The following is a 12,783-nucleotide window of genomic DNA, read 5'->3' as shown; positions in this document are numbered from 1 at the left end:
TTGCTACCAGATCAGGGTTCAGGGTTGTGGCGGTGTGCCACCTGCCTGAGTTCATCTTCAGCTGGAGGGGATGGGAGACCATCAGGAGATCACCAACCTTCGTAGGGAAAGGAAGCTGTGCCAACCTACAGGTAATCCTTGACTTAAGGACCACAACTGAGTCTAGATCAGTGGTTCTCAATCTTTTTAATGCCGCGACCCCCAACCGGTCATAAGTCGAGGATTACTCAACCGGTCGTAAGTCGAGGACTACTCAATTGGTGCAGCACCGTTTGCAGACTGGGACTTTTGGCGGGCTCAGCAGGGCAGAGACAGCCTGGACAATTCCTATTGGCTTTTGAAAGCCAATAGAATTAGACTCTATTCAAGAGAGTCTATTCTATGGCTTTCAAAAGCCAATAGAATAAAAGGGAGTAGCACAGCTAAGGAAAAGGGGAAAAGAAAATGGCGGACTGCGTTGTTTGGCGACCCCCGTGAAATGGTCATTCGACCCCAAATGGGGTCCCGACCCACAGGTTGAGAACCACTGGTCTAGATAGACAGTCCTACATCGTAACAGTCATTACGCGAGGCACCCAAGCAAGTCTGGACTCTCCTCTCCATGAAGTCACCCATGTCCCAGATACTTTTTGGAAGGGGAGACAAGATGGTAGACGTTTGAGATGGGGGTGAAGCCCATATCTGCACCCCTCCAAACTCCCTCAAATAAGGACCCCATTTCCAAGCGTTCTAGACAAGAATTACTTGCAAGAGATGAAAAAAATGATCAGAGCTCCGTTTAAACGAACGCACGCCCCTCCTTTCAAAGGGCAACCCTTTATTTCAGCGAGCCCGTCTTTTCGATCTAGAGACAGTCCCCGACTTATGACAGTTGAGCCCCAAATTTCTGTTGCTAAATGAAACAGCTGAATTTTGCCCGAAGTTTACGACCTTTTTGCCACAGTTGCTGAGTGAATCACTGCAGTAATAATAATAATAATGATGATGATGATGATGATGGTGTTGGAAGGGACCTTGGAGGTCATCTAGTCCAACCCCCTGCTCAAGCAGTGGTTCAGTTAGCCACACGGACTTTAAGCGAATCTGGCTTCCCCCTTGTGACTTCGCTTGTCAGAAGGTCGCAAAAGAGCACCCGGCAACCGTCGTAACTCTGAGTCAGTTGCCAAGCGTTCCGAATTTGGATCACGTGATTCCGGGGACGCTGTGACAGTTGTTAAGTGTGAAAAATGGTCATGTCACCTTTCTCAGTGCCCATGGTAACTTCGGTCACTAAATGAATTGCTGTACGTTGAGGATTACCTGTATTTCTTTGATTTTTGTGTTTCAACAGTCTTAGCTGTGATCCGGAATTTTCCCTTTGAAAAACCCAATTATAAACTTAAACAGTTACTTATATTTTCTGGTCTTTATGAACCACTTTCAAATTTGCCCCGTTTTCAGGTTTGGCCTTCATATATGTTTTTTGGCCAAGAAAATACGGTGGCTGTAGAGGTCAGGGGTAGGCAACCTTGGTGTTTTTATGGCTCATGGACTTCAACTCCCAGAATTCCTGAGCCAGCCTGGCTCAGTTTGGAAACTCTCCCTTTCTCCTCAGCATGGCTGGCTCAGGAATTCTGGGAGTTGAAATCCACAAGTCATAAAAGAGCCGAGGTTGCTTAGCCCTGGCCTAGACCATTCAGAATAACAGAATAACAGAGCTGGAAGGGACCTTGGAGGTCTTCTAGTCCACCCCCTGCTCAAGTAGGAGTCCCTAGACCAGGGGTAGGCAACCTTGGCTCTTTTATGACTGGTGGACTTCAACACCCAGAATTCCTCAGCCAGCATGGCTCAGCTTGGAAACCTCTCCCTTTCCCCTCAGCGTGGCTGGCTCAGGAATTCTGGGAGTTGCAGTCCATGAGTCATAAAAGAGCCAAGGTGGCCTACCCCTGGGCTATAGGTAGTCCTAGACATACCTCAGTTCATTTAGTGGCCATTTGAAGTTACAACGACACTGAAAAAAGTGACGTAAGACTATTTTTTTATACTTACGACCGTTGCAGCATCCCCAATGGTCACGTGATCAAAATTCAGACGCTTGGCAACGGATTCGTATTTACGACGGTCGCAACGTCCCGTGCTCACGTGGTCCCCTTTTGCGACCTTCTGACAAGCAAAATCAATAGGGGAAGCCAAATTCATTTAACAACCGGGTTACTAACATCGATTGCCGTGATTCACTTAACAACTGTGGCAAGGGAGGCCGTAAAATGGGGCAAAACTCACTTAACAAATCTCTTAGCAGCAGAAATGTTGGCCTCAACTGTGGCCCTATGTCAAGGACTATCTGTATTCTCACATCTGACCAAGATCTGCTGGCATAATGATGGTTTATGAGCTCCCCAAGAGATGCTGTTTGGGCTTATTTTCCCAAGGAATCAATCAATCAATCAATCAATCAATCAATCAATCCATCAATCAGAATAGAGCTGGCAGAGACCTTGGCGGTCTTCTAGTCCAGGGATCCCTAACCGGTGGGCCATTACTGGGCCACAGGACAGGCTGGCCAATGCGTGAGCATGTGCGTGCACACCCCATCAGGTGTGCTAGCGCTGTGGCTGCGGGGTGCAAAAGCAGGCCACCGTCGCACTGCAAGGTGCAAAAATGGCTGCCGTCACACTGCGAGGTGCAGAAACAAGGCGCACACACATGCTAGCCCCACCCTGTTTGCGGTGCACGCGTGCTCGCGGCCCCGTGCCTACGCACACGCACGCATTTAAAATGCTTCCCCCTCTCTTTTCCTCCAGTCCGCCAACGGACAAAGGTTGGGGTCATCTGTTCTAGGTTACCTGCCTGAGCAGGGGGTTGGACTTGATGACCTCCAAGGTCCCTTCCAACTTTATTATCATTATTATTATTATTATGGATCATCGCACAGTCAGCCAGATGTTCAGACTGGATTTGGCATTTTGTCTACCTATCGAGTCCTTACCCAGGACCTGGGATAGGCAGATGTGGATGTTTGATGGTAGTACAGATATCGTCGCAGGATGGAAGCAGTTCCTAATAAGGCTGCCTTTTGCAATTGACTAATAGCGAATTTGTCAATGCCAATGGTGTTCACGTGGTGCTCCAGTTGTTTTGGGATTGCACCCAAGGAGCCTATGACTATTGGTACTACCCTTGCTTGCTTTTGCCACAGTCTTTCTATTTCTATTTGTAGGTCTTTGTATTTTGTGATCTTCTCCAGTTCTTTCTCGTCTATTCTGCTGTCTCCAGGCACTGCCACGTCCACTATCCAGACCTTTTTGTCTTTCTTATCGACAATTGTTAAGTCTGGGGTGTAATGTTGCAGGTGCTTGTCTGTTTGAATTCTGATGATGATGATTATTATTGTTATTTCAGATAAGTGGCTGTCCAGTCTCTTCTTAAAAACTTCCAGTGTTGGAGCATTCACCGCTTCTGGAGGCAGGTGGTTCCACTGGTTAATTGTTCTAACTGTCAGGAAGTTTCTCCTTAGTTCTAGGTTGCTTCTCTCCTTGATGAGTTTCCACCCATTGCTTCTTGTCCTGCCTTCAGGCACCTTGGAGAATAGCTTGACTCCCTCTTCTTCGGGGCAGCCCCTGAGATATTGGAACACTGCTATCATGTCCCCCCTCGTCCTTCTCTTCATTAAACTAGACATATCCAATTCCTGCAAGAAGGGCCAACCTGGTTGGTTATCATGGCTACGAAAAACCAAACTGTCATTTGAGACCTAGAAGGCAGCGAGCCGTGTTACTCTCGGCTAACCAAACAATCAGAAGGTGTCGCCTACCTTTTATATAGAATTGGCAAGACGGAAAAGGTGCTAGCAGACACTTTTTGATTATTTTTCTTTTTTTGGGGAGGGGAAATATTTCACTCTTTCAGGGAAGCTTGCAAACTTGTAAAACTGTTAGACACACACACACACACACACACATACACACACGTTCACACACAGGAAATTTCTGAAATGTGTAGAAAAGCAATATAGGAAAGGGGTCCTCAGCTTTCAGCCATTTGTTTAGTGACCGTTCAAAGTTACAATAGCCCTGGAACAAAGGGAATGCATCCGGTCCTGGCACTTACGACCGTCACAGCTTCCCCCACGGTCACGTGATCAAAATTCGGGCGCTTGGCAACCAGCAGCATCCCAGGGTCAACTGTGACCTTCTTACGCCGGCTTTTGACAAGCATAGTGAATGAAGGAAGCCAGGTTTACTTAAATAAGTTTAGTAAATCCTGGTGGCTAGGTTCAAGCATTTTTTTAAATCATGGCTTGACTTGCTTCATTTGAGGTTTCAATGTCAGGTGAACTCTAGTTAATGCCCTTTCCAAGCCATCATTTGTGGTTTATCAATTGGATTTACCTTTCAGAAAGAGAGCATGTGGTTTGCTTCCATGGCGTTGGCTGAAGAGGTCTGAATTGGGAGGCATGGGTGGTAAGCCATGGTTTGAAGAGTTCTGATTTACAATCTGTAAATCATAGTTTAGAAGCAGGAATCACATGACTAGATTAGGCAAAATCCCCCCAGCTGGACCGTATTTTATTTATATAATTTATTAATTCAGTTTTGGTACTGTCCATTTCCAGTGGACAATATATTTTCTAAGTAGTTTCTAAGGACTTTCATAAACCATGGTTATGCAGACTACAAGGTGTGAACCCAGGTAAGGACCATAATGTAATTTACAGGGCCTGGAATCAAAAAAAGAGAATGTCTTTTGGAAACAGATGGGCCATTTCAGAGAAGACATATTTTATAAAGTTATTTTAACTAGAATATCCTTGGGTTTAAGGAGCCCTACATAACTTTGTGCAAGATAAAAAAAAACAGTTAAATAAACATCTCATTAACTTTAATTTAATTGACAAGCTGTAACATCAAGCAAAATTAAAGCCTATAAAGTAAATAAACCCTGTTAATTTCACTCAGCATATGAAGACAGAATCAGAAAAAAGACATAGCGATGATGTCGCTGATAGATAGATAGATAGATAGATAGATAGATAGATAGATAGATAGATAGATGGATGGAAGGAAGGAAGGAAAGAGATAGATAGATAGATAGATAGATAGATAGATAGATAGATAGATAGGTAGGTAGGTAGGTAGGTAGGTAGGTAGGTAGGTAGGTAGGTAGGTAGATAGGTAGATAGGTAGATAGGTAGATAGATGATAGACAGAAATGGATGAATGGGTGGGTGGATGGATGGATAGATAGATGGACAGATAGATAGATAGATAGATAGATAGATAGATAGATAGATAGATAGATAGATAGATAGATAAATAGATAGGTGGGTGGGTGAATGGATGGAAGGAAAGAGATAGATAGATAGATAGATAGATAGATAGATAGATAGATAGGTAGATAGATAGGTAGATAGATAGGTAGATAGGTAGATATGGATGGGTGGGTGGGGGTATGGACGGACGGATGGATGGATAGAAGGACAGATAAAAAGATAGATGATAGACATATATGGATGGATGGGTGGGTGGGTGGGTAGATGGATGGATAGAAGGACGGATAGATAGATGATAGATGATAGATAGATGATAGATGATAGATAGGTAGATAGATAGATGGATGGATAGATAGATAGATAGATAGATAGATAGATAGATAGATAGATAGATAGATAGATAGGTAGATAGGTAGATATGAATGGATGGGTGGGTGGATGGATGGATGGATGGATGGATGGATGGATGGATAGAAGGACGGATAGATAGATAGATAGATAGATAGATAGATAGATAGATAGATAGATAGATAGATAGATAGATAGACAGATATGGATGGATGGGTGGGTAGGTGGATGGATGGATGGATGGATAGAAGGGCGGATAGATAGATAGATAGGTAAATAGGTGATAGGTAGATAGGTAGATATGGATGGTTGGGTGGGGGGATGGAGGGATGGATGGAAGGATAGACAGGTAGGTAGGTAGGTAGGTAGGTAGGTAGATAGATGAGAGACAGATATGGATGGATGGGTGGGTGGATGGATGGTTGGATAGAAGGACGGATAGATAGATAGAACGGATAGATAGATAGATAGATAGATAGATAGATAGATAGATAGATAGATAGGCAGGCAAATAGATGATAAAGACAGACAGACAGACATGCTAAATTGCCGAGAGATCTTTGGTCACCTTTAAGGGATGCAAGAAATCTAGAAAAGTTCAGAAGTTGAATTCACACAACCTCCTTCACTCCTCAACTCCCTGAGTGCAAAACCTGACATCCCACCGCCCAAAACAGGCACAACGCTGCAGAAAAACCTACCGCAAACATAAGCTCAGTTAAGTTGCCATGAACCCAGAAAAAGAAAGTTATCTGGTGGTAACCTGGATACGTTTTAAACACACCTTCCCCCCCAAATTGTCCCTGGGCTGGACAGTAAGGTCCCCTTAACCACTGTTCAAATCTCACCGGCTCAAGGTTGACTCAGTCTTCCATCCTTCCGGGGTAGGTAAAATGAGGACCCAGATTGTTATATATATATATACATTGCTTACTGGTGTACACCGCTTAGAGAGTGCTTGTACTTAAAGCAGTATATAAGTCTCATAAATAAATAAATGACCTGCCTTTGCAAAATATCTAACTGGGGCCAGCTTAAAAACCTGCATTTACAACCACAAGCAATGCTGTCTTAATCTTAGCTTAGATGGACCTCGCCCACTTGCTGCCTCTAGGATCCAGTGCGTGGCACAATTCCCAAAAAAATCCAAGTTCCTTTGCTAATTAGATTATGAGTATGTGTGTTTATTTGTGAATGCACACACTCCCGTTGGTGGATACACCAAAGAAGATGAACCAGACACCGCTGGATATGTGCAAGACACAGATTTTCTATATGGCACCACCCATTTGCTGTGCATAAACCATTTTTTTTAAAAAAAAAAAAGCACATGTGCTCGCACTTCTGAGGTAGACGGGAGACAAAAAAAGCACTTAGCTGCACGCGTGTCACATTAATGTCTTCTTCCTCCATCGCTCTGCACACGTCGGACTCATTAATTCCCTATCAGCAGCTCAAAGGCACACAAATTACACACGCCCAATCTATTTGCCTAGTTCATTGCTCATCTGCTGCGTTCCTTACTTCATTAATTCTGCATTGCCCTACACACTGTGCGATTGTATTGTTGAGCATTGCTCAGCTTCAAACGCTTTCCAGACTCACATTTGCACATCGATACGTGCGCCTGAGATCGCGTGTGCACACGCTTCTCTGCCTTCCAACCCAGTGCAAAGTGTCCCCATGTTGATTTTTTTTTTTTTTGCACCGAATCAATTGCACATCAACCTCACACCGGCAATCGAATTTTCAGTCTGTTGTGTCTTCACACAAAATCAGCTGAAAAAGAAGGGCCTTTAGGATTGCACAAACAACCCCCCCCCAAATCCTGGAAGATGTTCAACATCCCCATGTATGGCTTAGAGGACTTGTATTGATGGAAAATCCTCAGCTAGAAAGGGCAAAAAAATCTCTATTACTTCATTTGGGTATCTGTGTTATCTAATTAAAAAAAAAAAATCATATTTTCAATTCCTTCCCCAAAACATGGCTGATTCTTCTAAAGTCGAAGGCAGAGAGGCCCGACTGGTTATTTGATAAAAGGATTTCTCTGCTGCTCATTGGAAAAATCCCAAATCAGATAACAAATCTGATTAAAAACCTTTAAAAACAAAATACAAAAGAAGGATAAATACCAAGCCTACAAATATTAGAAGGGCTGGCTGGGAAAACACCTTCCTATATTTCAAAGAATTGAAGTGGATGGCAGTATCTAACCAGCTTTAAATAACTCAGATAGGATTGCCTCTCATTAGACCTTGGATAGGAGACCACCAAAAAAGCCTAGAGTTGCAACAAAAAAAAAAAAGAGGAAATTATAAAAAAGCACCCCGGGAAAAAAAGGATGATACACTGTGGAAGATAATACAGGAAGATAATATACTTTATCCATACATTCACCAAGATTCTCTCTTGACTTGAGGGGGAAACTGTTATTAACTTTTTTATAGCTTGGCTCACTTCCTTGAGCTCCCCACAAGACGTTACTCAGAACGGATTGCGAAAGGCATCAGGACGCCCGCTTTGGCTCTGCCCTTGAGATTTATTCAGATATAAAGGAGGAAAAGAGTCTCATTAAATCAAAATGCTTCTTTTTTTTCCCCCTTCATCCCTCTCTCCAGCTGCCAGAAGGCAAGTTCTTCCCTCCAGGAGCAAATGCTTCCCCAGTTGAATTTCTGCCTGTAGTGCACATCTTTGACAAAGCACAGGGGCCCTCCCAGAAATGCATTAGCACAGTGGTTCTCAGCCTGTGGGTCGGGACCCCATTTGGGGTCGAACGACCATTTCATGGGGGTCGCCAAACAACACAGTCCGCCATTTTCTTTTCCCCTTTTCCTTAGCTGTGCTCCTCCCTTTTATTCTATTGGCTTTTGAAAGCCAATAGAAGAGACTCTCTTGAATGGAGTCTAATTCTATTGGCTTTCCAAAGCCAATAGGAATTGTCCAGGCTGTCTCTGCCCTGCTGAGCCCGCCAAAAGTCCCCTTCTGCAAACGGTGCTGCACCAGTTGAGTAGTCCTCGACTTACGACCGGTTGAGTAGTCCTCGACTTACGACCGGCTGGGGGTCGCGGCATTAAAAAGGTTGAGAACCCCTGCATTAGCAGAAGAAATCAATGAGCACGAAGCGGATAGAATAAAAATTGCCAGCTTTGAAATTCTAAATTAATAAATAAATCTACACAATGGGTTTGCATGCCTCTGCTCTTTTCCAACCACAACCATGTATCTCTTTCTCTCACACACACATACACACACACATACACAAACACACAAACAGAGTTAATGAATGCACTTCGAGTGCCTCCCTTTTGCATTTCCAAAATCGTCCGGGTGCAAAATAAATCCACGCAGGACAGACACACCCACCCACACCGAAGCCCAGCTAGCCCAGCTCATATCGCATCCCCGTTGCGGTAACTGCACAACAGCAGGCTCTGGCAAGCAGCGGGGATTAGACTTTCTCCCCCAAACCCAGTCCTGGTTTACATGCACACACACAGAGACACACACACAGCAGTACACAAAAGCCTCTACACAATGCCCAATCTTTGTGTTTCTTTTGCAAGGAAGATGCAGAATGGAGCAGCGGTGCCCAGACTTCCATCTGTCTCCAGGCCAGCTTCGGACTCACAGAGGCCACCCGTTTGCTGGGTTCACACAGATATGGGTACCCGGGGTAGCGCACACAGGCCTCTCTGCCTTCAAACCCAACGCGTCTTTTGCACCGATCAAAAGAATCGCACAACACTGTGCACAGTGCACTACTAGCACTGAGGATGTTGCCTAGTTTGGGAATGAAATGTCTGCAAGGAAACAAGCAAGCTCAGAGGGCACTGAGGATCCCACAGCTTCCTCCTCCTCCTCAAACCTCACTCCTTCCAGCACTGATGATATCACCTAGTTGGGCCATGAATCGTCTGCAAGAAAACAAACAAGCTCAGAGGGCGCTGAGGATCCCACAGCCTTCCTCCTCCTCTTCCTCCTCTTCCTCCTCTTCTTCTTCTTCTTCTTCCTCCTCCTCCTCCTCCTCAAACCTTCCAGCACTGATGATATTACCTAGTTGGGCCATGAAACGTCTGCAAGGAAACCAGAAAGCTCAGAGGGCGCTGAGGATCCCACAGCCTTCCTCCTCCTCTTCCTCTTCCTCCTCCTTCTCCTCCTCCTCCTCCTCCTCCTCCTCCTCCTCCTCCAATCTCACTCCTTCCAGCACTGATGATACCACCTAGTTGGGCCATGAAACGTCTGCAAGGAAACAAACAAGCTCAGAGGGCGCTGAGGATCTCACAGCCTTCCTCCTCCTCTTCCTCCTCCTCCTCTTCCTCCTCCTTCTCCTCCTCCTCCTCCTCCTCCTCCAACCTCACTCCTTCCAGCACTGATGATACCACCTAGTTGGGCCATGAAACGTCTGTAAGGAAACCAGCAAGCTCAGAGGACACCAAAGACCCCACAGTCTTTTCTCCTCCTCCTCCTCCTCCTCCTCCTCCTCCTCCTCCTCCTCCTCCTCCTCCTCCTCCTCCTCCTCCTCCTCCTCCTCCCTCCCTCCCTCCCTCCCTCCCTAAATCTCTCCTTTCTAGCACTAATGTTACCTAGTTGAGTCATGAAACGTCTGCAAGAAAACAAGCAAGTTCAGACAGCACCAAGGACCCCACAGTCTTTCTCCTCCCCCTCCCTCTCCCGCTCCCCATAAACCTCACTCCTTCGAACGCTGATGATATCACCTAGTTGGGCCATGAAACGTCTGCAAGGGAACCGGCAAGCTCAGAGGACACCAAGGACCCTTCATTTTCAACCCCGAGCTTCAAATATTCTCCTTTATTGGCAATTGCACATCAAACCTCCCAGCGACAAGCCGTGGCATCGGCTGTCCTTTGTTGGGGGGTCTCCGCACAAAAGCAGCCGAGAAGGCGACTTTACGGGCCGCAGAAGCAAACGCCCCCACCCCCACCCACCCCAGTTCCAGCAGGCTGCTGAGCATCCCCACGTGCCCAAGAGAGAAAGGCAGGCACCGCCATCCAGGATGTTCAAAAGGCCCCCCACAACCCCCCCCCACAAAACACACACACACAAAAGGCTTTTACAAAACCTTCCACGGGATTTCTCCCGCATCTTGGGCGCGAGACACGGGTTTGAGCATCTCCACGTGCCCAAGAGAGAAAGGCAGGCACCGCCATCCAGGATGTTCAAAAGGCCCCCCACAACCCCCCACACACAAAACACACACACACACAAAAGGCTTTTATAAAACCTTCCACGGGATTTCTCCCGCATCTTGGGCGCGAGACACGGGTTTTGCCATTCGCACAGCCGACTCCTACCTGCTTCCAGCCATGCCTCCCGAGACACTTGCGGACACCTTCAGGGTGGGCTTTTCCACAGACATCTCCCCCCAAGGCCGGGCTTGCACCCACTGCTCTACTTGTGGCCGTCACGGTTTTTGGAATCCAAGCGGACAGGCTGGTGGTCTCTCTTAACTACCACGCCGGGAGCAGCTTAAGAAAAGAGCTTCGGAAACAGGGCAGTATAAAGGGCGTCTCTCTCTCTCTCTCTCTCTCTCTCTCTCTCTCTCTCTCTCTCTCTCTCTCTCTCTCTCTCTCTGTGTGTGTGTGTGTGTGTGTATGCGTGTGTCTGCGGGTGTGTGAGATAGAGAAAAGGAGAGAAAGAGAGAAAGAAAGGGCGAGAGAGAGAAGGAGAGAGAGGGAGGGAGAAAGAGAGAAAAAAGAAAGAGAGAAAGGAGGGAGAGAGTGGGGGAGAAAGAGAGAGGAAGAGAGAAAAAGGGAGAGAGAGAGAAAGAGAGAGAGAGAGGAAGAGAGAAAGAGAAAGATAGAAAGAAAGAGAACGGGAAAGAGAGAGGAAGAGAGAGAAAAAGGGAGAGAGAGAGAAAGAGAGAGGGAGAGGGAGAAAAAGAGAGAGAGGAAGAAAGAAAGAAAGAAAGAGGAGGAAGAGAAAGAGAGAGGCAGAGAAAGAGGAAGAGAGATAGAAAGAGAGTGGGGGAGAAAGAGAGAAAAAGGGAGAGAGAAAGAGAGAGGGAGAAAAAGAGGAAGAGAGAAAGAGAGGAAGAGAAAGAGAAAGAGAGAGGCAGAGAAAGAAAGAGAAAAAGATAGAAAGAAAGTGGGGGAGAAAGAGAGGAAGAGAGAGAAAACGGGAAAGAGAGAGGGAGTGGGAGAAAAAGAAAGGAAGAGGAAGAGAAAGAGAGAGGCAGAGAGAAAGAGAAAAAGAGAGAGAAAGAGATAGATAGAAAGAAAGAGGGGGAAACAGAGAGGAAGAGAGAGAAAGAGAGAGAGAGGGAGAGGGAGAAAAAGAGAGCGAGGAAGAGAGGAAGAGGAAGAGAAAGAGGCAGAGAGAGAGAGAAAGAGAAAGAGAGAGAGAGAGAGAGAGGGAGGGGGAGGGAAAGAGAGAAAGGAAGAAAGAAAAAGCGAGCGAGGGAAATTCAGGTCCCCCCCCCACTTTAAAGGCACCTGAAAGGACGACGGATCCAATTCAACCTCCTGAATTTAATTCGTCCCCCTGACTAGACCTCTCGCCTGTTTTGGCTGAGGCTTTCCTAGCCTCTTTTTTTCCCCCTTTTTTAAATTTGTGCCAGCCTTTTCTGCCAGCTGACAAACCCCCCACAGCCCCGCGCGTGGCAAAAGGGGGCCACACTCTGCTCCCGCCCCCCACCCCACCCGCCCCCACCCGTCGCGGCTTCGTGCACGACCCCAGAACGCTTTCGATCGCGGGTGGCAAACGTGTTGCGAAGTTTGCTAAAAGAAAGAAAGAAGGAAGGAAGGAAGGAAGGAAGAAAGAAAGAAAGAAAGAAAGAAAGAAAGAAAGAAAGAAAGAAAGAAAGAAAGAAGAAAGAAAGAAAGCCAAAAGCGTCTGGTATTAAGGGCTGCTGCCGGCGGGTGTGTGTGTGGGGGGGGGGAGGTTGAAGCGTTCAGCATCCGCCCCCACCTACCTCGGATGGCTGGCTGCCACCTGCCAGCTCCAGGTGGCAGCGGCTTCCTCGCCAGCCCCTTCCCCTCCCCTCCCCAGCTTCCCCCCCCCTTGTTGGTCACCCACGATCTGCCACGTTCTCCCGGGGACCCACGCCGGCTGGCACCTGGATCCCACCAGCCGCTCGATCCTCCCCCCCCACTCCCCTCCCCCACAAAGCTCTCCGCTGGATCGCTGGCTGCTCGCTGCGCTTCCTAGGCGCCCCCTCCCCC

General features: G+C 46.8%; 1 protein-coding gene across 4 annotated transcripts in view; it reads right to left on the bottom strand.

The window, feature by feature from the left end:
- Positions 1-12,568, bottom strand: part of REM2 (RRAD and GEM like GTPase 2) — a 24,994-nt gene extending 12,426 nt beyond the window's left edge. For 2 of the 4 annotated variants that reach the window (XM_039365136.1, XM_039365137.1), the window contains exon 1: positions 10,915-11,119. In XM_039365136.1, coding sequence (XP_039221070.1) covers positions 10,915-10,979 — 65 coding nt within the window. In that variant the 5' untranslated portion in view covers positions 10,980-11,119. Of the gene's footprint in view, positions 1-9,655; positions 9,727-10,914; positions 11,120-12,533 lie in introns of those variants that run through there. The other 2 variants (XM_039365138.1, XM_039365139.1) reach the window with 2 other exon arrangements.
- Positions 12,569-12,783: the final 215 nt, after the last annotated feature.

The sequence above is a fragment of the Crotalus tigris genome, unplaced genomic scaffold (genome assembly GCF_016545835.1).
Source record: "Crotalus tigris isolate CLP2741 ecotype Arizona unplaced genomic scaffold, ASM1654583v1 scf7180000019964.508439, whole genome shotgun sequence".
In the NCBI taxonomy this organism is placed as follows: domain Eukaryota; kingdom Metazoa; phylum Chordata; class Lepidosauria; order Squamata; family Viperidae; genus Crotalus; species Crotalus tigris.
This window is presented reverse-complemented; position numbering and strand designations above follow the sequence as displayed.